The sequence below is a fragment of the Syzygium oleosum genome, unplaced genomic scaffold (genome assembly GCF_021117445.2).
Source record: "Syzygium oleosum isolate NSW1041296 unplaced genomic scaffold, Sole_v2.1 Sole_v2.12, whole genome shotgun sequence".
Taxonomy (NCBI): Eukaryota; Viridiplantae; Streptophyta; class Magnoliopsida; order Myrtales; family Myrtaceae; genus Syzygium; species Syzygium oleosum.
The window spans coordinates 8,689,991-8,714,159 of record NW_026607496.1 but is presented as its reverse complement, the minus strand read 5'-3'; the positions used below and the strand labels follow the sequence as shown (position 1 = coordinate 8,714,159).

General features: G+C 40.7%; 2 protein-coding genes across 2 annotated transcripts; both read left to right on the top strand.

The window, feature by feature from the left end:
- Nucleotides 1-11,524: 11,524 nt before the first annotated feature.
- On the top strand, nucleotides 11,525-14,396 carry LOC115674139 (L-type lectin-domain containing receptor kinase VIII.1-like). Its single transcript, XM_030596475.2, has one exon. The coding sequence runs from the start codon at nucleotides 11,588-11,590 to the stop codon at nucleotides 13,724-13,726; it is 2,139 nt and encodes a 712-aa protein (XP_030452335.1). The 5' UTR covers nucleotides 11,525-11,587; the 3' UTR covers nucleotides 13,727-14,396.
- Nucleotides 14,397-21,382: 6,986 nt separating this feature from the next.
- LOC115674200 (DNA-binding protein S1FA) lies at nucleotides 21,383-23,800 on the top strand. Its single transcript, XM_030596543.2, has 2 exons — nucleotides 21,383-21,572; nucleotides 23,484-23,800. Exons 1-2 carry the CDS (start codon nucleotides 21,519-21,521, stop codon nucleotides 23,691-23,693), a joined length of 264 nt encoding a protein of 87 aa, XP_030452403.1. The 5' UTR covers nucleotides 21,383-21,518; the 3' UTR covers nucleotides 23,694-23,800.
- The last annotated feature ends 369 nt before the right edge of the window (nucleotides 23,801-24,169 follow it).

The window sequence follows — 24,169 nt, the reverse complement described above, 5'->3', positions numbered from 1 at the left end:
TTTATCATTCAAAACTATATTTTGGTGGTGATCTCGGGAAAGAAAAGAAAAGAAAAGAAAAGAAAGGATTGGACTGGATGGTACTGCTGTTTGGATGCTTATGAAAGAAAAGGAAGGAAATGAAGGGCTTAGGTCAGGTTTTGTAACCCAAACAACATCTACAAGAAAGGTATGAACAAACTTGACTTACGTACTGCAAAGATTTATAAGGAAACACATACATTTGATGAACAATTAACGGGGTCAATGTATATGGAAACGGGCATGATGTGGGCTGAACCAGCCCATAAAAAAAAACTGATGAAGCCTATCCCATCATAAACGAATTTTCAATTTCCATGGAGCAAAGAAACAGTCTTTCGGGGAAAAATCTCAAAAAGGAATCCAATGACCAAAAACATCAGAGAGAAGAGGACTCTCTCTCTCTCTCTCTCTCTCTCTCTCTCTCTCTCTCTCTCTCTCTCTCTCTCATAACATGGCTATATGAATTCGTATATATAAACGCGTAAGAATGTGTTTAGTCGTGTAGTGTCTAGACGTATTTAAACAAATTGAGCTGATACTGATAACATGTTGACCTTGTGTCTAGTCGGGCCATAAACGGATTAAAAAGATCAATTGTATAGGACACAAGAAATAAATCACTTTCAATGTCTCTTGCTTCTTTAGTTAGTTTGTTACTAATTTCACGAGTAAATTGGTATAGGTAATAACAACAATACTAAAAAAAGAAAAAGGCGAAAAAAGTAATCATTCGTGTATAATTAAATTGACCCATTTGTGACACAAACCCATTTAAGCTTAATACGAATGCGCTTAACTACGAGCCGTATGAACGAATCATGTCGAAAGTGCTCGGCCCTGCTTCAAAATCCACAGGGTACGTACATATGTATGTAGAGGTGGCCCTGAGGATTCACTAACCCATTTTTCCACTCATATTTACTGAGTTAGGTTTGAAATGGGTCACTTCTATATTATGAATGAGTTATAATGAGTTGTAAGAATTGACGACCAACCAAAAGTGGATCCAAATGGGATCGACTCGGACCCATCTTTCAGACAGTTACTATTACTCAACCTGGCCAAGTATCCATGCTCACGTTTGGGATCTTTCAACCGAAAGCTCAGCCAACTAGTCCGAGTAAAACTCTGGTGCTCCATATTCTCCTGACTAACCCAAGACTGACGCTGTGTAATAGCCACCAAAAAAAAAAAAAGGATGGTATCTTCTAGGGAAAACGACACAAACGGTCCATGAATTTTAGTCCAATGTGCAATGTCATCCTTAAACTTTTAATTTGTTCAACGTGGTCACTCAACTTTGGTTCAATTTAAATATTTTCATGTAGTCTAAGGATAGCAGTAAACATTTACCAATAATTCATAAATCATATTGAACAAATTAAAATTTTAGGGACGACATTGCACATTGAGCTAAAATGCAAGGATCACATTGTACAAATTAAAAATTCATCGACGAAATTGCATATTGGACCAAAATTCATAAACCATTTTTCTTATTATCCCTAACTTCTACTATTTCCAGAAAAGCTCGCTTCTGATTGTGACACCTAATGGGCAACTTTGGAGATACTGAAGGCTGATTTACAAAATCAAATTCACTAAATACGATACGACGAAATCATATCGGTGGCCGCATATGATCTTTATAGTATTTCTTATTTACTAATTCGTTCGTGTTTAATTTGATTTTAATTCGTTGATGTTTTATAGTTCGTTATATTCTACACTTGAGTTGGAGAATTATTAAGAACGGGAATCCGGATTTATTCTAGGTATGAGTTGCACCGAGTCGGGTCGGCTATAGATCGTTAAACTTGTATTACATGAATACGGATTGAAAGGATCAATTTGAATCGAACTCACTTTCAATTCATCCAAGTCCAATCCGCCCCATCCATTTGATAGGTGTCTGTACATGTAAAACCGAAGAGATGGCAACTCCGGCGCATGTCGACCAACTAGCAGCGGGGTGCCCACAGATCGGCCCGTTACGTGCGGGGGGGGCACCGAGATGCAAACGGCGATCCGGTGGTCCATGGAGGATGCCCCGACAGCCCCTACCGGCAATGATTCACATGACATCAAAGTCGTTTATTGGCCAAAAGTCTCCCTGCTACTCCCACACGCACTTCTAAAAAGGCGTCCTCCCCTATGCTCTCGCCGTGTCCACGCCACCAGCATGGTGATGACGAGGCATACTTATCGTAGGTGACGACCACGTGACATCTTGGAGGGTCAAAATTGTCGAGAGAACAATGACAACCCGAACAATTATCGAATTAGCACAGCGCAACAAAACAATCTCCTCTCTTGTGCAAACCTAATAGGAAACAATATAATAGAGCGATATAGATACCAAGCACCCACAAATACAAGGCAATTTTACGTGGAAAATCTCATAGGTGTGAGGAGATCAAAAATCACGGGATCGAAGTCCACTCAAAATCTTTTTTTTTTTGTCAAAGCACCCAAAAACTTCACTAACAAAGTTCTTCTCTAGTTAATACTGGAAGTACATAGTAGTAGCATCATCAAGAACACCATTCTTGGTAATGCACATGAATTTCACTTGAGATGAAGGATAAATCTCACAAAAAGCACAGGTTGGGTGCAACCTACAAAAAAAACTTGATGTAAGGAGCTTCAAGTGAAAATCAAACCAATCAAATTTGAAAAAAAAATGTGTTACAAGCATGCTGACAAAATTTCAGCTCAATCGGACCACGAATCGACATCCGATGTCACTTGATGAAAACCAGATACTGCTCTCTTTCCCAAATTTTCTGCTATCTCTTACTACGTCTTAACCAACGTTCGTTGCGGCTACTACATAAAAATAGTTAGAAACCTTATTTTTCCATACAGACTATCATATGAGCTCAAGCCTTGGTCCTGCAGTTCATTGGGCTTCCTTAGACCTGTTAAACAAGTGAATTGAATCAGGTTTGGGTCGGGTCATAAACGGTCCCATCCAAATTGACCCATTAACCCATTTATGACATATTTATTTGTAATATAAATATCTCGACCCATACCCGACTCATCCCATACCTAACCCATACTCGACCCGACCTGTATTGCTAAAACACTTCTATATTTAACCCAATCTAGGAAAACTTGTTTTTATGACTTTTTTTTAAAATTATACTGCTAAAACATTTTCATACAATACAAAGCTAGTGAACAATTTTTATAATTTTTTTTAAATTGAAGTTTTTTTTTGTTTCGCAAAAAATGCAATATTTCTAGAAAATATTTTCCATGAAGCCACTATCCAAAAAAATAAAAAAAAATTTCCGGTGTTTAGTTGAAACCTGAAAATGAACTAGAAAATATTTTCCAACATTTGTTATATAAAATCTGATTTTATTTTACTTCGTACATTTATTTTAATAATTTTAATAATTTTAATTTTTTTAAAAATCAAATTTTTAATTTTTAAAAATCAAAATTTTAATTATTTTTTATTTTTCTTTTATTTTCATTTCTTTTTCTTTTTTTTTTTCTTTTTCCTTTATTTTTGGCCAGTGACCAGCCACGGCGATGGCCGGCAATCGGCCACAAGCGAGGACAAGCTCACCGGAGGCCGGGGAAGCTCAAGCTCGCTGCCCTCAGGCGACCGTCGAGCTTGCCCGATTCTATCAAGCCAAGCCTCGCCAGCGTTAGGCGAGGCTCCACCTCACCAGACCTGGCGAAGTTGAGCTCATCCAAGGCCAACAAGCTCGAGTCTCGCCAAATCGGCGAGGCCTCGGGAGAGCTCGACCTCGCCGGATCTAACGAGGCTTGGCTCGCCGAAGGCCGGCGACCTAAGGCCAGTGAGCTCGAGCTTCGCCGGCCTCCGGCAAGGTCATCCCTCCCTCCGGCCATTGACAGAAAATAAAGAAAAAAGAAAGAAAAGAAAAGAAAAGAAAAAGAGAAAAAAATAAAAATAATTATAATTTCAATTGTTCTTAAAAAAAATATTTTTATAAAAAGGGAGAATGGGTGGGTTGGAAATGGTATCTACACTCAACCCATTTAGACTCATTTATGTTAGGCTTAAAACTTTAAGATGGGCTTTTCAAAGTTGTATTGACCCCTATATTTTTTAAATGGGTCATATATGGGTTTAAGACCCGTTTTGACAGGTCTAGGCTTCCTCCACGTCTAATAAAAAATAGAGATAAGTCTTTTCATGAGCAATACTGAATCGTGAAATCAAATATTTCCATTGATGATTGATGCTAACTTCATGGAAAATGTTGAACCGATATCGATAGCGTGGCATAGTTTGACACTTTAGTGCTGACACTACTTCACAAGAAAACAAAGAAACAGAGCATAGGCCTTTTGATGAGTGAATAAGATAAGAAGGGGCAATAATGAAATTAGATATTATCATAGGAGTCCAAAACGTTCTCTACTGAATGTTCGGTCTAAGCCCCACATAGCTCCATGGCAAATCTAGGAAATTGACACGATATTTGATTCTTCTAAGTGAATTTTATTGAGAAAACGGCTCCAAAGTAGGATATTTTAATTGAAGAAAATAAGCCATGAACATTTTCTTTACAATGTAAACAAATCATAAATCTTTATTGGGCGAAATTTAATGTTGTTATGTTGACTGTTCTGTAGAAAAATCTAAGATCGAAATACTTAGAAGAGATTTATTGCTTGATTTCACCAATTAAAAAGACTTTGCACTCGATTAAAAAGCTTTTTTATTAGAACATGAAATCATATGGGAAACCCGATCGACAACGAATTCGTGGTTGATTGTCACCAAGAACCCTCCACAAAGGCAATTTCCCTTTGCGTATCGTCTATTATTTTCCCTCTTGGGGACAGGTTGTTTTGGTGTTTTTTTGGGGCCACGCCTTCTTAGGAAATGAGAACTTGTTAAGCTTTTATATTGAACTTGGATAATGTCGTTAGCTAATGGGAAAAAGCATATGCCTAATATTATCGAAACTTTTAAACTGTTACATCATTGTTATATTTTATTCCAAATTAATTTTCCCTTCATAAATCATCCAAATTAGTACACTCATGACACATTAATCCTAAATCAATCTTCGTGTCATAAAAAATCCCAAACTGGTACGCCATGCCATCAAAACCCTGAATTGAGAAATCTGCTAATGTTGTCTTCAGTTTCGAAAATCTGCTAAACTGCCTGAATTTTTTTGTGACACAAAAATCAGTCTGGAGTAAACATGGCATGGACGTACTCTTTTTTAGATTTTTTGTGACACGATAGGTTAAATGATATCGGTGTGATCTAGAATTTTTAGTGATATTAACCTAAAAAAATACCATCCATGTCACAAACAAACGAGGTGTCCGGAAACAAATGTTTTCGCCGTGTTTCCACCTCAAATCATCTTTCCATTTAGTATTGCACGATGCATGTTTGCTAATTTGCCATATTTGAAGTATCAATCCACGCCATTTTTATAGTAAGACGTGCTATTTCGTGTCGTTTTATTTTTTTAACCAAGCTTTATTGCGCCTAATTTGAAGTTTCTCTTCTGTGTTTTGTTTTCTATAGATAACCGGCAATGGGTTTAGAGGTTCGAGCGGTTTGTGAGATCGCGATGAGGTCGAGGACTGAAAATTTCTACCCGAGAAAAAGTTCCACGATGGCGGATTGGCGGCGGCGGAACCATAGATCTACTCATCGTAGTGTCCAAATTTATGTTTGCTTTCCCTAATTGCAATCCCTGAGGAAGGCTTCTGTCCTTTGTCTATATTGCCCTTGCCTAGAAATCTTTTCAATAAAAAATAAGTGCACTGGAAGTCCTTAAATTTATTATGAAAGTGCAACCGAGTCCTAAAACTTTCGAAAAGTGCAATCAAGTCCTACAACTTGTCACAAAAGTGCAACCGAATTCTAAAACTTTTAAAAAGTGCAATCAAACCTTGCAACTAGTCATGAAAAGTGCTTCCCGAGTTGAATCCTTGAGGTTCGCTTTTGTCCTTTGTCAATGTTGCCCTTGCCCAGAAATCTTTTCAACAATTTGGAAGAGATCTGGGAAGACTGGTCAATTTAGGCGAATGAGATCATCCTACCTAGCCACAAGATTTGAATTGAATCTTGAGGGAGACTATGAGAGCCCATTGGACTGCCTCATTTTAAACTAAGGTCTAGGGTTTCGATTATGTGCAGGGTGTGAAGTTAACGTTCAACGAATACCCTTTCGGTACCGGATCTTTAAATTAAGTCCTTTAGATGTGATTATCAAATAATTTTATAGAATGCCGATGCAATTTCTCATTTGTTTAGGAGATATAAACAGTGATGTGCATGTATGCAACAATGCATGAGCCTAATTTTTGTTGTGTATGCATGTTATTATTCGACCTACTTAAATTGGCGTATCATCATCCTTTCGTTCATATATAATAAGGGTTTCAAAAGCTGAAAATAGTGTGACGGAAAACAACTCTACTTTATGAAAAAAAATTGGAAATTTCATGATGTGCTCAGGACTGATTCCCTCAAAAGAGCTGAATAGTTATCTGAGGTTCCGTTTGTTTTGAGGAAAATAAATATAAAACTGATTGCTTATATCGCTTATAAAAATGAATGAACGAAAAATATTTTCATCATCCACGAAAATGTTTAGATATAAATTGTTGTTGATGATAAAAATATTTTTGTTGATCAATTATTTCAAGCGATACAACCAATCATTTTATGGAAAATATTTTTCAAATCATTCATTTTCCGCGAAACATGCAGAGCCTAATATAATTGCAAGATTCTTTTTGTATCTTTCAAAGGGTAATTTCAAAAGTACAAGGTGCTTCATGAAAAGCCTACTTTTAAATCAGCCTAATAACAACTGCTTAGTTGATTTTTCTAACCTAATTATAGCATCATAACAATATAATTTTTTTTTAAAGAGGGTTTAGAACCTTTACCCGATGCTTAAGGATCATCTAAAGGAGATACGTAACTCTCCATAAAAAGGCCCTTTGGAACTTTACACACGCACTTTGCCTTTCTTTCTTGTTCTTTTGCTCTTTAACTTTTTTTGTAATTGTAATTTTTTTATGTTGCAATATTTAAATTGTATTTATGAGTACTTTTGCGTTTTTTTTTTTTTATCTGGTGATGGATGGAGCTTTAGGAGGTCAGATTTTAGTGATTATGACTTTTCAAATTGCCAATTTTTTAGGTGTTGGACGAAAATAATTATAGGCATAGATTCATGAGAAATTGTATAAAAAGTCTTAAATCTATTACATTTTTGCCAATTAAGTCATAAAACCTTTTCACTTATTGCCAATTAAATGCATTCGGCCAATTTTGACAGGAAATCACTAACGTGGACGTCGGCTGGCTTATGTGGCGCTGACGTCGATTATTTTTGATAATATTTTTCGATTTTTTTCTTTTTCCTTTCTCTTTTCTTTCTCTTTTTTCCCTACCCTTTCTTCTCCTCAAGCCGGTCACTAGGCCTTGGCAACCAACCAGGGGCGAGGGTTGCAGAGGTCGAGCCTCACCCAGCAATGGCGAGGCTTGGCCTCACCACGGCTAGGTGAGGTCGACCACGCTAGCCCTCACCACTGGCCAGTTGCCGAGGCTCGATAACCATCTAGAGGAGGAAGAAGGGGAGGAAAAAAAAAAGACAAAAAGCAAAGAAAAATAAAAAAATCGAAAAATATTAAAATATTAATAAAAATTGTCATCGTCTGTAATTTCTTGCCAAAATTAACCGGATGGATTCAATTAGCGAGAAGTGAAAAGGTTTAGGACCCAATTCTATAGGTTGAGGACTTTTTGCACAATTTTAACCATATATTTAACATCCATCTATAACTAAGATTTTTTTTATGTTCCATCAAGATCGTGGGAGGCTATAAAAGCAACGTGGTAAGTCGTATGTATATTTTTCATCAAGGTTGAAACTATTGTGTATCAAAGCTTGCCAAAAGATTTAGATGACTCAAGGAAAGGTTTGCTACGTGATTTTTTTTTTTTGGTTACTTCATCAATATATTTAATAATCATAGTCGATAAAAAGTCATAAAGTTGATATATTAAGACTCAAATGTCACTAGGTTAATCAATATCTTTAAATGGTGATTCAACATGAATACTGATCGAGTGGAGTTTGCGTAGGGCAATATTTTCCTTAATTGATGTTATTCTTAAAGGTAAGACAATTGATGATATGTCCAAATAAGGTATTTTCTTTTGAGATTAAGATGATTATAGCATCCAAGTAATTACTGGACCTTCTCTAGACCGGCCTGTTCAGACACTCCCGAACCCTATAAAATTTTTATAGAATCAAATTTTTATAGAAAATAAAATTGATCATTTAATCATCGTGCGCAAGGATTTTGGACTAGCTACTAAGTTCAGCTTACCTGCTGATTACGCATACTCAATATGCCATTGACTTTACACCAATAGAAGATGTTAAATGTTGTCATTCTTCTTTGAAATAAAAACAAATAAACTAATGAGCATTCCATATACTTCAATTTAAAAAATAAACTTATATTGCAACAGTAATTAGTATTCCCGCGGCAACTATGCCAGCAATATACGAGTAGAGAAAAGTAAATTTGGGATTTCCCAAAAAATTCACCAAAATTCAACATCTGTCAATAAATAATTCGAACAGATACGACTCTGCAAGGCTTCAGCTACTGCTGGCTTCTGAAAAAGTATCATAAGTCGGTTGTTCTGACCAACTCTCGCATGAAGTGAGCAAGGCACTTCTGAGGAGTCTGACACAGTAGGTACAAACAAGAAAGTATCGAGGCAAAGAGCAAACGTTTAAATTCCTAAGAAATTTTACCAAAGTGGAAAAAAGGGCCTGCTTTGCCCAGACATTTAGGATGAGAATGGCAACCATTCTGCTCCAGAAATTAAATTCTTGCCAGAAATTGATTTCTGAAATTCTAGCCAGAAATTAATTTCTGGAGGAGAAATCTGTTTGGTAAAACATGATTAATTCTGCTTCAGAAATTGATTTCTGGAACAGAAATCTATTTTGATTTGTTGATTTTTTTTGCACCTAAAAAAATTTAAATTTTACTCAAAGTGGGTGGCCACAGGTATTATAAGCCATTCTGTAAAGTTTTGAAATTTTTGATTTTTTTAATTTTTTTGGGCACCTAAAAAAATTTAAATTTCACTCAAAGTGGGTGGCCACAGGTATTCTAAGCCATTTTGTAAAGTTTTGAATTTTTTTATTTTTTTATTTTTTTGGGCACCTCAAAAAATTTAAATTTTACTCAAAATGGGTGGCTACAGGTATTCTAAGCCATTCTGTGAAGTTTTGAAATTTTTTATTTTTTATTTATTTTTTTTGGGCACCTCAAAAAATTTAAATTTCACTCAAAGTGGATGACCACGAGTATTTTAAGCCATTTTGTGAAGTTTTGAAAATTTTTATTTTTATATTTTTTTGGGCACCTCAAAAAATTTAAATTTCACTCAAAGTAGGTGGCAACAGGTATTTTAAGCCATTTTGTGAAGTTTTGAAATTTTTGATTTTTTTTGGGCACCTCAAAAAATTTAAATTTCACTCAAAGTGGGTGGCCACATGTGTTTTAAGTTATTCTGTGAAGTTTTGAAATTTTTGATTTTTTTTTTATAAAAAAAATTCACCAAATTTCATATTTTCCCGAAATCTAACTTTTTTTTATTTTCTGGAAATTTTTATGAATTTTTCTAAAATTTTTCAATTTTTATGCATTTTCTGAAAAAAAAAAATTTGTGAGAAAATAGGGAGAATGCATTCCGGAATCAAGAAGCTACAAAAAGTAGCTTCTCTTTTTCTTGCCAAAAACTCATTCTGAAATCAAGAATGCATTCTGGAATCAAGTATTTTTAACAAACGCATTTTTATTCCAGAATGCAAAAATCACTCCAGAATGCATTTCGAAATTTTTTTAACAAACGCCATTCTGTTCCGGAATGCATTCCATGCGCACCCTTAGATTGCCAGGAAGTACCTAGCAACAGAAATGAGGGAATGTCACAGGAACTAAAATTGCTAGGAACTCATGTGACCCAGAAACTAAAATTCTACCTTTAGCTTGATATGTGTTGTAAAGAAAAAGTTTACTTGACATTGTACTGGGTGTTTCACACAAGATATGTATAAACTGAATATCAAACAGAGCTTTTACAGATTTGAAAATATTACGCATGAAAACTGCAACTGTTTTATGCCGTGCACAAAAATTTACGATTATTCCACAAGGATAGACTACCGATCGATTCTGGGTATCAATTGGAAGTTGACGGATATTTGACGGGGCCAAATTTGGGTATTAACTGAAAGTCAGTGCTTTTATGAGGAAAAAAACAAAAAAGGTTCAGGCCACATTTTGCCGAATGAAAGTTTGTGCTTTTATGAGAAAAAAAAATCTACCCTTAAGTTGAGTAGATTCGACATAATTTACTTTTAATTCATACTAGCAATTACAAAATGGTCGAAGTCCGGCACCAAACCTCACATAACTCACTTAAGTCCCCTGTAATCTTTATTGGTCTTTAAAGTCCGACATTTACAGTGGCTTTATCTATCAATTATATATATACTTTGAAATACTTTGTGCTGAACAAAAAGATTAAAAAGGCGGGAATCTTATTTTTGCGAAAAATAAAAAAAAACAAAAGCCATTTCAATCAAATCGATAAAAGGAAGCAAATTTGGAAAAGAGAAAAAAAAAACACTACATGGCCTATGTACCGTGCAGATTAAACATATTTGGACCGTTGATCGCGTGGATCTCACCATGGGGACGCGTATAATTGACGATCCGGATGGTATTTAAAAGCAGCTGGACCGGCTTTTTGGGGTTCGGACCGGGGGGGGGACATAACCGCCGGTTCGTATACCCCGCACCAACAGTAACCGTAATAGATAGAGCCGTTGTACCGGTAGTTACGTCAGACACACACACGTACATACGCACGCAACGGCTTGTCGCGTCGGGCCACCACCACCGCAAAGGAGAGGGGAAAAAAGGGGCAAAACACAGCGTGGGCGTTTCGGTAAATTCACAAGCGGCGCAGCGCAACGGATCGCAAGTGGGAATCGCACTAAGTCAAAGAAAGACGTAATTTTTTTTACTGCCCCCCATCATCATCTCCCCCCCCCCTTTTATTTTTTATTTTATCTATCTTTTAATTCGTCGAATAGGGGAAAAAAAAAACAAAGAAGTAAAAGGGGAGTTTCCTTTTACGCCCCGAGGAGGAGGATGAGGAGGAGGAGGAAAGGAAAAAGGACCGTTGCGGGGGGACACGTGTCGCGCCGCCGGTCCACCTGTCCCCTCCCCTTCCTCCCAATCCCCCCACACCCTTTGGATTCCTTGTAGTTTTCCCTACGTTTCGTTCTGATCCAGCTCAAAGGCAAAGTATCACACCCTTCTAAGTCTCTCTCTATCTCTCATCTTACTCTCTCCTCCCGCGATTGATTTGGACCGTCTTTCTTCTTCTTCCTCTTCTTCTTCGCGTCCTCCTCCTCCTCCTCCTGCTGCAGAGCCGAAAGATCTTTACCACCCGGCTCCTCTCCAATGGCGGATCACTAAGGGGGTTCGGAAAATGTGGGGTCGAAGTCGCGGCTGTTCCTCGCGCGTCGTCCTCGCTCTGTTCGCGCTCTGTTTCCTGGGCGCTGCCGCGGTCGGCGTCGTCGGCGGCGGCGGCGGCACCGAGTTCGACTTCGGGACGCTGACGCTGAGCAGCCTCAAGCTCATCGGCGACGCCCACCTCGGCAACGGCAGCGTGCGGCTCACGCGCGACCTCGCCGTACCCAACTCCGGCGCCGGGAGGGCCCTGTACTCGAAGCCCGTGCGATTCCGGCAGCCCGGGGCCGGCCCCCCGGCGAGCTTCTCCACCTTCTTCTCCTTCTCCGTCACCAACCTCAACCCCTCCTCCATCGGCGGCGGCCTCGCCTTCCTCATCTCCCCCGACGACGACTCCCTGGGCGGAGGCGGCGCGTACCTCGGCCTCCTCGGCGGCGCGTCCCCCGCCGGCTTCGTGGCGGTGGAGTTCGACACCCTCATGGACGTCGGGTTCGGGGACATCAACGGCAACCACGTGGGCCTGGATCTGAACAGCATGGTGTCGGCGCAGGTCGGCGATTTGGGCGCGATCGACGTCGATCTCAAGAGCGGCGACTTGATCAATGCGTGGGTCGTCTTCGATGGGTCGACTGGCGTCCTGAACGTGTCCGTTTCGTACTCGAATCTGAAGCCCAAAGACCCGATTCTGTCCATGAATCTCGATCTCACCCAGTACGTGAACGACTTCATGTACGTCGGCTTCTCCGGGTCGACTCAGGGGAGCACCGAGATTCACAGCATTGAGTGGTGGAGCTTCAGCTCCTCCTTCGAGTCGCCCTCGCAGCCGCCTCCGCCGGCGCCCACCGCCACTTTGATGAACCCGACGGCAAATTCCGTCACGTCGCCGCCGCCCTCGGTAGCCCCTTCGGGGTCCGATGCTCCGCGGAAGGAGAGCAATAAGGCGCCCTCTACGTCCTGCCACAATCAGCTCTGCAAGCAAGGTCCAGGGGCCGTCGCCGGCGTCGTCACCGCCGGCGCCTTCTTCCTAGCTCTATTCGCCGGGGCTCTCATATGGGTGTACAACAAGAAGGTCAAGCGGGCGAACAAGTCGGAGTCCCTCGCCGCGGATATCATCAAGATGCCGAAGGAGTTCAGCTACCGGGAGCTAAAATCCGCCACCAAATGCTTCAACGCTAACCGGATCATCGGCCACGGCGCGTTCGGGACGGTCTACAAGGGCGTATTGCCGGGGAACGGCGACATTATCGCGGTGAAGAGATGTAGCCACAACACGCAAGGGAAGAACGAGTTCTTCTCCGAGCTGTCGATCATCGGCACGCTCCGGCATCGCAATCTCGTCCGCCTCCAAGGATGGTGCCACGAGAAGGGCGAAATTCTATTGGTGTACGATCTGATGCCGAACGGTAGCTTGGACAAGGCGCTGTTCGAGGCGAGGTGGCCCTTGCCGTGGCCGCACCGGCGGAAGATCTTACTAGGAGTGGCCTCGGCGCTGGCCTACTTGCATCAGGAGTGCGAAAACCAAGTGATCCATAGAGATGTCAAGACTAGCAACATAATGCTGGACGAAGGGTTCAATGCCAAGTTAGGGGACTTCGGACTAGCTAGGCAAGTCGAGCACGACAAGTCGCCGGACGCCACGGTGGCGGCCGGGACGATGGGCTATTTGGCGCCGGAGTATCTCTTGACCGGGAGAGCTAGCGAGAAGACCGACGTGTTCAGCTACGGGGCGGTGGTCCTCGAGGTGGCCAGCGGGAGGAGGCCGATCGAGAAGGACACCAATGGGGCCGGCAAGGTCGGGACGAGCAGCAATCTGGTGGAGTGGGTTTGGAGCCTGCACCGGGAAGGGAAGCTGCTGACGGCGGCCGACCCGAGGCTCGACGGAGAGTTCGATGAGGGCGAGATGGTGAGGGTGCTGCTGGTCGGGCTGGCCTGCTCGCACCCCGACCCGGTGGCCCGGCCCGCGATGCGGAGCGTGGTCCAGATGCTGGTGGGCGAGGCCGAAGTGCCCATCGTCCCGAGGACCAAACCCTCCATGAGCTTCAGCACCTCGCACCTCCTGCTGAGCTTGCAGGACAGCGTCTCGGACTGCAACGACATGGTCGCCATCTCGACATCGTCCTCGGAGGGCGACTACCGCGGCGGCAACGAGATCGTTTGATAGACGGGAGGTGGGTTTTTTTTGGGTAGATCGAATTCCACGTATTCTACGACTCGGTACATATAACATATATATTCGATTCATTTGTTCATGTACTAGGCATGGTAATAAACATGTAACATGAGGATATCTATTTAGGGGGGTGCTTGAAAGGTTCATGTTTTGCCACTCTTTTCTTAGCGAGAGGGAAGCACTGTAGTCCAATTGGTGCACATAGGAATGGGTGGGAGTCATTTTCTTCTTTAATTTTTTTTTGTGCTTTTTATTTTTTTATTTTTTGGCATTTGGTTTGGGGCATTGAAGGATGGGGCTTTGTACTCTTGTGGAGAGGTGGGATGTTGCTTTCGCAAGTAATGCCCCCCCTATAAGGTCAAAAGATAGCGTTTGAGTAAGAGGTCCGGTAAAGTATAGTGACGGGTGACAAAACAAAGAGAGCTTAAATTACTACCTTTCCTTCTAATTTAATTTTGTAGTGACCATATTGTGGCTGGTGGAGACAGAGAAAGGAACCGATGAAGTCAAATGCATGGACAAAATTTTCCTATCATGCTGCTGCTTAATTTGATTATCCTTATAGTTTGTACCTTTCGGATGTGGATTAGTCTCGTGGGTGAGTTGTCGTGTTGTGGGAATTATCCATTAAATAAATGTCGTATTCGGTCGTTGCCCATCTGCGTCGGTCGGAAGTTTGGACTTAGCCAAAGGATGTCTTGTGGGTTTTTCCAGGTAACCTGATGTCTGTGCCCGTGCCCCATGAATTTCAAATAAAAAAACCTTGAGACTTGATATTCATAGCCAGAGGACATAGGGGGAAGGAAGGGCTAAAGTGTGGCTTATGTTCATATGATTAATCATAGCAAAAGGACAAAGAGGTGCTCATCAACTTTAAGTATGTGTATACACCAAGTTACAAATGAGTCCTCCTTTCTTTTATTGATAAAAGAAAAAAGTTAGAAAGAAAAAAACCCAAAATTTCCTTGTATGGCCAATATATTTCATTCCCTACATGCATTTTTCAAAGCATCAAAGTAGGGGGGGTGATCAATTTCCGGTCCGGTCCAATGAAACCGATCACTTAGGGTTTAATTCACATTTTATTAATTTTTGTCAATGAATTTATGTCAAGGGATTTCGCTTAGGGTTTAGTTCACATTTTACTAATTTTTATCAATGAAGTCCACTTAGAATTTATTTCACATTTTAATTCTTTTTTTGAAGAAATAAACAAATACCAAAAAGTTATATGTTGTCGGTTCGATTCGGTCGGTCCGATTCCTCTTTAGAATCGGGAATCGGACCGCCCAAACCGATTTCACTTTTAGAAATTGTGAACTAGACCGATACTTTCGGGAACCGGATTCAATCGACCGGTTCGGTCCCATTTTGCACGTACCTACGTCAAAACATGGGTTTCCATTTTTCACAGGCAATTATGGTGCTAGCGGATTGTCCTGGAGAATTCTAGCTTCATATTCAATTTCGTTCGCTTTTAACCTTTCCATGAGCCGCCAACCCAAACCCCACTTCTCTTCTTACCGCGGTCATTTCACCTCAATAATTCTCTCCTTTTTCTTCTCGAAAGGCCAAAAAGGGTTTTGATTCAATCATGCTAGGTATAGCACAGGGGAAAGCAGCAGTGAAAAGATGCCATCTGATGCGCCGAATCATGACTTTTACTTAAAGGACCTCGGGCGAATTACAAATTGCCCCTCTAGTTTTTAGGGTTGTTGCATATTGCCCCCTGACGTTTTAACTTTTGCAATTTACCCCCCCGAATTTCAGAAATGTACTGCATGTGAGAGCACGTGATCAAAGTTTTCTACGGGAAACAGGAGTTAACGCCAAATGTACACCGACATACAATTCTGAAATAATTTTTGAGTCGTCCATATGTTCTTTTTTTCTCATGTGTATATAGATGATCGATGATCGATATGTCTTCCATGGCAAATCATGTGATCAGATATGTAAGAAAAATTTGGCGGGAGTCAAAGTTAGGGGGCACATTGCCACAAGTTTCAAAGAGCCGGGGCGCGCATTGTAAAAATCGAAACGTACGGGGGCAACTTGCCACAATCCCAAAAAAATCGGGGGCAAAAATGTAATCCTCACATTTCTTGCCCATGGACCGCATCATTTTTAAGATAATTTTTTGATACGATATTTTATATAAGAATCACGATAGATTAACTTGGATACGACGTGGTATGACGGGGGGAACCGTCCCTTGAGAAATTACACAAGAACCTAAATTCAGAAATAAAGTGACATTGTTATTCACGCTTTAGGACTCGTTGTTTTCCTATACCAGTTCAGCTTTCTAGCAAAAAGCGCTTTCTGATTTGGTCTTCGGATCGCACGTTGATTTCGTATGCTTGTGCGAGTGACGATGGGACTCTGTATTCTTGTTTTCGGGCACATCTTGTCACTCGCAGAGATAGAATTCGCCTTTTCATCCAAATGAACAAAGGTTGGCTCGATCTTATAGCAACTTCAATAAGTATGCGTTTGTTTCGCAGAACCATCAATGATTTGAAAAAATATCTTCTTAAAAATAGTTACATGTATCGCTTGAAATAATCGGTCATTAAAAAATGTTTTCGTCATCGACCGCAATTTATATCTAAATATTTTCGTGGAGATGAAACGAGCACATTTTTAGAAAAATGTTTTTCCGAATCATTCATTTTCCGCTAAACAAACGGAGCCTAATTTTTCAATCTTTAATCGAGCTATAGTCTTCGCATCACATGCACAATAGAATGGCCAAAGACTGCGTGGGGATTAGAACAGCGACACCAGCTATTCCTCAAACCACTTGCGAGCCTTCTTCATGGATGCTCGCTGGCTTGCTGGCCCAGCTACAACGCAGCGTGTCAGTGAATCGTCGTAATCACCAGCTACTTCTTCTCCTTGTGTTTCATATGCATAAATGGCGATCGATTCCATCAAAAGAAGAAAAAACAGGAAGGAAAAAAAGCCACAAAAATATCCTAAATCGTATTCAGCGTGACACATTTAACATGGATTTTTTTGACATAAAAAATTCTTAAATTATGCTCACCGTAACATATTTACCGTAAACTTTTTCTTGTGACATGAAAAACTTTAAAGTTGTACTTACGTGACATATTTACCCTCCGTCAAGATTTCATAAGATGGTTTTTTTTCAGTAAAAACAAAGTCGGTTTTATTTCACTTAAACCACGTTGGCGTCATATCCATACCGTTTGCTTTCTGGCGTCCATATAGACAGATTGTTAACGGTTCTCATTGACAAAACTTTGATAGAAGGCCAATGTGTCACACAGGTGCAAGTTTGTAATTTTTGGTGTCACGGGAAAAAAAGTTTAAAGGTGAACGTGTCACGGTGAGTATAATTTAGGGTTTCTAAATGCTCTCGTCCCAGAAAAAATAAAGAGGAAAGAGCCCACGATTTCCCATGAACATGTTCTCAAAACCCAATGCACATGTGCCCCAACGAATAATCGAGACATCGGACTGGGCAAACCAACCAACACCTCAAGCGAATCTGGGGTTTAAGTTTGACTACGCTCACAATCACATGGCGGGGGGAGGAAAAACGAAAATATGAAGTGTTGTTTTTTCTGCCTTAACTTAGTCACCTCTTTCCTTGGTAGGCTCTCGGTTGCCTTGCCACGGTAGCTCGATGCTGTAAGGACATGGGGGGGACACACGTTGTCCAAATCATGTTTGGTACGATCCGTGAGCTAGGGCGAATTGAGGATCTTGTCCTCATTGACATTTTTTATAAGGCTGGTGCCTAAGTATCGACGGAAATGGCTTCATTCAAACTTAGGGCTCGGTTTTGATAGAGGGAAGAGAGATATAAAAGGAGAATCGCGGATCTCGACTGTCGTTCGGCGATTGGCAGACTTCTTGCGTACGAATTTCTTATTTGATTTATTGAAGTAATTAGTACAAGTAAGCACGAGCTGTGAATACGGATAAGGATTTGATATTTGATATTAGAGTGGGGGAGGGGGGTTTACAAAAAAAAGTTCTAAAATTTATTGTACGGATGTCAATTCAGTCCCGTACTTTTCAATTTGGCCACTTTGGTCCTAAATTTTTTGACGATTTGTCAATATAGTCCTTCTGATGTGAACGCCGGCCATCTAACATGACACAACTGGTGCTGATGTGGATAATTTCCAATTTTTTTTAAAAAAATATTTGAATTTATTTATAACTTTTTATAATTTTTTTTTCTACTATGAGCAAGCGAAAGTTGCCGGCTGTCCTACGTGGTACGATTGATGTTAATGTTGATAATTTTTATAATTTTGTAGTTCTTTCTTTATTTATATTTGTGGGCCGGTGGGGATTTCGCCCTCGATCAAGACTAAGACACATGATGGAACTCATGCATATGACCAATCAATTAATCACCAACCGTGCACTCGATAATGGCTTGGTGATGAGGATTAAGACAATGATGGGGCTGTCTAAATCATTTCGTTTTTTCGTGGGAGCTGTTTTTGTCATCCTATGAATGGCGCTCACTCTCAAATTTCCACGTACTCATCATCAAAATGTCCCTCTGCATCTTCCTCCTGTCAAGGCCACTGCACCTTTTGGCTTCCAAGCCAAGCAATTGGAGCATAATGGAAAAAAAAAATTTGTCATCTCGTGCAGGCACTCGCTTCATGTAAAATCACAGTCATCAAATGTAGTAACGGCCTAGATGTTTCTCCTAATATAATGATTGTGCCTAACTTACCTATCAATATATAATGATGGTACAATATTTGTCCATCAATCTCTTTTCAATTTGGATAGAAAAATAGAGAGAGCAGTACTTAAGTGATATCTAATAGTATAACTATTGTGTCTAACTTACCCATCAATATGTAATGACGGCTCTTTTGTCTCGTTTCTCGCTCTTTTCAACACTACCATTGCATGAAACAGTCAAGTTTGTTTGGAGTGATTTTTACTTTTCACCTTTTCAAATCTTATAGTGCACATCAAAATTTTAAGCTCTCGGAACTTTCAAAATACATAAATGATGTTGGCACACAATTCATGTATAGATTTATGATATTTTTTGGAATTTGAAAAATATTTTAATTTTGGCGGGAAAGTAAAAAAAATTGCATTTTACTTTGAGATGCAGTGAAAGTCCTAAAATTCGTGTTGATCAATCTCTATCATTTTGAAAACCTTTTCTGAGTTAGATAAGTCCTAAACCTGGTTGCCAATTTTTCGAATTAGTCTTTCTGTTACCTGCGTCACCTTTTAGTGACTGAAAAATCCAAGCTAGCATTTTTCATTCGTTTTTTGTCCATGTGGCTGTTATCTAAACGACGGAGCTTGTTAAAGTCCAAGAAGGTGTCACTTAACATAAAATGAGATGTCATTTTGGTGTTACTCATTTTGTTTTATGTTTCAAATAAAATTAAAAACTAGAAATCATCTACAAATTGTAGAAAAATAAAGTTAAAAATAAGAAAAAAGGGTCGGGGTGACGGGATCGTAAAGAAGAGCCGAAAAGGGGCGAGGGCCGCACCCCTCACTGAGTCACTGGAGTTGCGACTAAGGTGGTCAACCATTGGTTGGTGGTGGCAAGGGTTGCCATAGCCATGAACCGAGGGCCCTTGCCCTCGCCTACTCTTGGTGAGGGTGCTCACCGGTGGCCCGATGAGGGTTCGCTTTCAAATAAAGAAGATAAAGTAAAGAAGGTAATACGATAAATGTCACCCATTCATCTTGCACCCCACCTCGGCCTCGCTCAGATTTTTTTTTTTTGGTCTATTTTATTATAACTCTCAACTTTTTCTCAAATTTTTGCCCTGGCTCTTTGGAGGACGTGAAAATCGAAACCCACATTTGAAACTAAACGTTCCCACCCTTAGCCCCCCGAGAAAATGAGGAATCAAATTCCCTACCTTCCCTTCTCAAGTAGGAAGGGTGGCTACTGGGGCAAATCCTAGTGGTTGCCTCGCTCAAATTTTGTGCCACTTTTTCCTTTTCTTTTCTAAAAATTTAAGTCTCTGTTATTTTTTTAGTGTTTTGTGACGTGGAGAGCGCCACTCGGGCAAAAAATAAAAAGTATAAAAAATGTCACATAGATTTTCCATCCAAGACAAAATTGCAGAGTTAACAGAAAGACGGCCACAAGTTTTAGCATTTAAAAACAAAAAGAAAACTTTTAAGACTATAGTGATGAATGGTTATAGGTTTTAAAGATTTCCACCATCATTATTCCGTTTACTTCTGAAAAGCCCGAACAAACGTGTGAAAAGAATTTTTTCTTTCTTGAGATAACTGTCGATCTACAAGCATAGCGCATGCTCAATCCAGTTTGTAATGGCCTATAAGATTATTAAACATAATTAGACAAACCTTTAGTTATAAAAGAAGAATAGCAACTTGTTTCTTAACTATATTAATTTACGCCATGATGATCTATGGACCACTACTTAGAGACAACTACGACATAGAATATAAAGCGTCAAGTACAATTTTAGAAATTTTATGGGGAAACTCCTAACTTTTAGTATTTCGGTAGGGCTGCAAGGATGGGCTCGTGCTCATATGAGTGGATTGATCATTAGTGGGTTTGGAACCTTTGTAATAATATCTAAAAAGAGGAGTGCCGCCGGTATTTTCTCCCCGCTCTTTTTACTTATTGAAAAACACACAAGGTCGCCAGGGGTAAATTAGTATAGAATCTATAATCTCTTAGAAACTATAGGATGTCCATTGTCCTTTTTGGATATCTAAAGATAGATAAAGTGGACTACTTTAATGACTCCCATCTAGATTTAGGGAAAAAGTCACAAAGTGGCAAGAGATATTAGCCCCTATAGAGAGAAGCCTGATAAGACGGTCTTTCGATAGTTTAAGTAGGGGAACCCTCGACTTAGCCACACTCTAATGTATTGGAAATGATACCGTGGGATGGCTGCAAAGCTAAGCGAATTGCTTCTGCTCCTCCAAGAACAGCGTCCTCCGCTCTTCTCTTGGTGGCATTTCCCTTGGCTTAGGCTGATTGCTGCCAATATGTGCAAAGGCAAGAAGAGTGTAGAAAATCATGAACTATATCCACTGTGGCATATATACTCTAAACTTTTTCTTGCGACATGAAAAACCCCAACTTTTATATATATAACATATTTGTCTTCCATCAAGGTTCTATCATCCTCCGTCAAGGCTCTATAAATTGATTTTTTAGCCAAAACGTTATTTTTATTTCACTTAAGCCACGTGGGGCGCCATGTCAACACCGTTTAGTTTCGGTGTCCATGTAGCCAGATTTTTAGCGGTTTTCATTAACGAAACTCTGAAGGAAGGTAAATGCATCACAGAGGTACAAATTTGGGATTTTTCGTGTTATAGGAAAAAAAAAAAAAGGTTTAAGATAAACGTGTCAAGGCGGGCATAGTTCGGGATTTTAGGTGACTGTTGGCCCCCTCCTAGATTTATTGGTACTTGAAAGACCCATCTTTGAGCTAGGCCCAATCCAATCCGTGCGATTTGGGAGGGACAGAAACATCGGGCCCATCAATAATGGGCCAAATTGGATCGACGCACAGGCCCAAACGGGCCCACTTCCTGAAAACGGCAGCGCCCCGTCAGAGCATGAGAAGAACCCAGGAAGTCACGGCTTGACCCGACCCCTGCCTGTCCCCCCGAGCATTCAAATAACGTTCGCCTCCTCTCCCCCTCACGGTCGCAGATCTCGTCCTCCCGTTTCTCGAACCTTCTGCCGTCCCTCTTGGTTGGGGGCTCGATCTCGCCCGCGCCTCGCCGATCGCTGACCGCCATGTCCGAGGACTTCGAGTTCGCCGATCAGGTCCCTCCGTCGTTCGGTCGCACGGTGCGTTCCCTCGCCCCATCTCTCTCTCTTGCGCGCGCGCGCGCCTGGCAATCGGGAAGTCCCCCTGGTTCTGTCGATAGAATCTGGCAGATCTGTGCTTATTCTAGTGTAAATGTCTCGCCTTTCGAGTCGTATATGCACGCGCGCGCGTGTGTGTGTGTGTGGGGAATTGGGCTTGCCTTGTGTGGAGAATTCGCGGCGGTGCTCGATTGGGGTTCGATGTTGCGCTTCTTGGGTTCTCTGTTTCTTGCCTGTTTTGGTCCGGCTTTGAATATACCGATGCACGCCCTTTAATCTTGGGATCGATCGGAGCAATCCATTGCGAAACGCTTGCGATGGCTTGAGGAGTAGTGATTTTCCTTTGGATTGGACGTGTGGATGCGCTCTTGATTCTTCTCGAGGAGACGAATGGGTAGAGCGAGTGAAACCCTATATCGGGAAGAGGGAAAGAGCCCATGCAGCTGTTATGTCAGGCAATATGGTTTGGAAGATCGGCAATACTCTATTCATGATCTAAACAATTTAGCTTTTCGTTCTTGAGCCGAGTGATCTTCCATTTAGGTCGAATTAGTGAAATGCTATGAGGTTGGACTGGTTTTGTGACCCCAGAGAGTCTGTTCTTAATACGGAAGATCGATCTCTCTCTCTCTCGGCTTAGGATTTTTTTAATGGAAATAGTGAAATGCTGTGAGGTTGGACTGGTTTTGTGAACCCAGAGACAGAGAGGGAGATGGAGGAGAGATTGGACACATGAATATTGTACACAGAAGGAGGCAGCAGACTCGGGGTTCTTTTTACCCTGGGGGCCCTTTTTGCTCGATAGGTGGAATTGGAAAGTATGTTTGGCTTGAATGACTGAGGAGCTATCTCATAAAGTGAGATGTTACAACCAAAATGCCTTTTGATTTGTCGGCATATGATCTTTTTGATGTGTTCTTGGATTCTTTTACCTACCTTTCTTCATTCTTCTTCTCTAGGCAATTTCCAAGTCAAGATTTGCTCTTGATACAAGAGCTTTTGTCAATAGCTTAATTTTGAAATCGGAAAATCAAAGACTGGCAGTTGCTTTTGCCTCTTTTTTCCCCTTCAAAAGTAAGAGTATGTTAAAGTTGCTTGATCACCGATAAGGCTAATGTGGTGAATTTTGTGATGAATTTTCTTCGTTCTAATATCATTACTATGATTCCAAAACTCAAGCCAATATCTTTCATTGGTTGGATCTAAGATCTTTCCATGGGACTTTCGTGGATTAGGTCTCTAAGACCTTTCTCAAGAAAAAGAGAATCTCGCAAATAGGCCACCTAGCTGGCAATTGTTGTTTGCTTGAAGCCCAATTTCGTTCTCATGAAATCTGGCATGAGTTTATACTAGTCAATCAATTCTTAGCCTCATGCTACTTATCTTTTATTGATCTTCTGGATTGTATGATTGTCTGTGGCTCAGTGACTGTCATGGGTTGAATCCAAGACCTTCCCCTAAATAAATGAAGCCTTGGATGTTTGCAAATAGGCCATTTAACTGGCAATCTTTGGATGTTTGAAGCTCGGTCACCTTCGCATTAGTTTATACTATTAGATTGATGCTGAGCTGTATGCTTCTTTTCTTTTGATGATCCTCTCAGATATGAGTATTCTTGGCTCATCTGGGAGAAAGAGACTTTCCATTTTCTTATATACTTGAATTGAAGCAAATCTATCTACCTGATGAAATTGATCGTTTCCGTACTTCCAAACAGAGGGTTGGCAGGAATAACTTTCTCGCATAGCTACGAATGCCTATATAAATGTCGTTATGCTCATTTTAAGATACAAACTCATGTTAAAAGGAACTAGAGAATGCTATGAATGAAAGGTGGTTATCTTCTCCCTTTTAATCTATTTATATAGAAATAACTTAAACTATGTCATGTAGGGAAAAGCGGCTGCAGATGCTGGAGGGTTCAACCCGGGATTGGTCGTGCTGCTGCTGGTTGTCGGGATTCTGTTGATATTTCTTGTCGGGAACTATTTGCTTTTCGTGTATGCGCAAAAGACCCTTCCTCCTAAGAAAAAGAAGCCAGTCTCTAAAAAGAAGATGAAGAGGGAAAAACTGAAGCAAGGGGTTTCTGCACCAGGAGAGTAGAACTTGTGCTTCCTATTTAACGGCTCGATGTCCTTGACTCCAGAATTTTTCCTTTATCTGGTATTTAAGACACTATTGGATTGTCTTCAAGATTGGTTTACCTTGTTCTTGTTGGGTGCAGCTGGTAAAATAATTTGCTAAAATGTCGTTTACCCTAGGATTAATTAAGGAATGTTACTTCGACATCATATGTCTTTCCAGCTATAGTCACAGCCACTGAAATCATCAGTTTCGACCGTTCCGTCATTTAACTGCTTGCTGACCTGCATTGTTTCGGGGAGAGGGAGTTCTACTTTCCCTGATGTGGTTCATTTCACTGAGAGATGATTCTAGGGCGAGTAGAATGAACATGCAAAGCTTAAATCTAGGGGAGGTGCCCTAGTGACCGCACCTTCAGCGGGAAATGAGAGATTTTGATTTCCATAAAGAGTTAAGCTGTACTCGTGACTTTGTAATTTCTTAATGTTGTCGGGGTG

Bases quoted from the DNA above. Each gene is read 5' to 3' on its own strand.
- LOC115674139 (XM_030596475.2), top strand. From the start codon at position 11,588: ATGTGGGGTCGAAGTCGCGGCTGTTCCTCGCGCGTCGTCCTCGCTCTG.
- LOC115674200 (XM_030596543.2), top strand. From the start codon at position 21,519: ATGTCCGAGGACTTCGAGTTCGCCGATCAGGTCCCTCCGTCGTTCGGT. The intron at 21,573-23,483 runs GTGCGTTCCCTC...TATGTCATGTAG, and splicing joins CTCCGTCGTTCGGTCGCACG to GGAAAAGCGGCTGCAGATGC.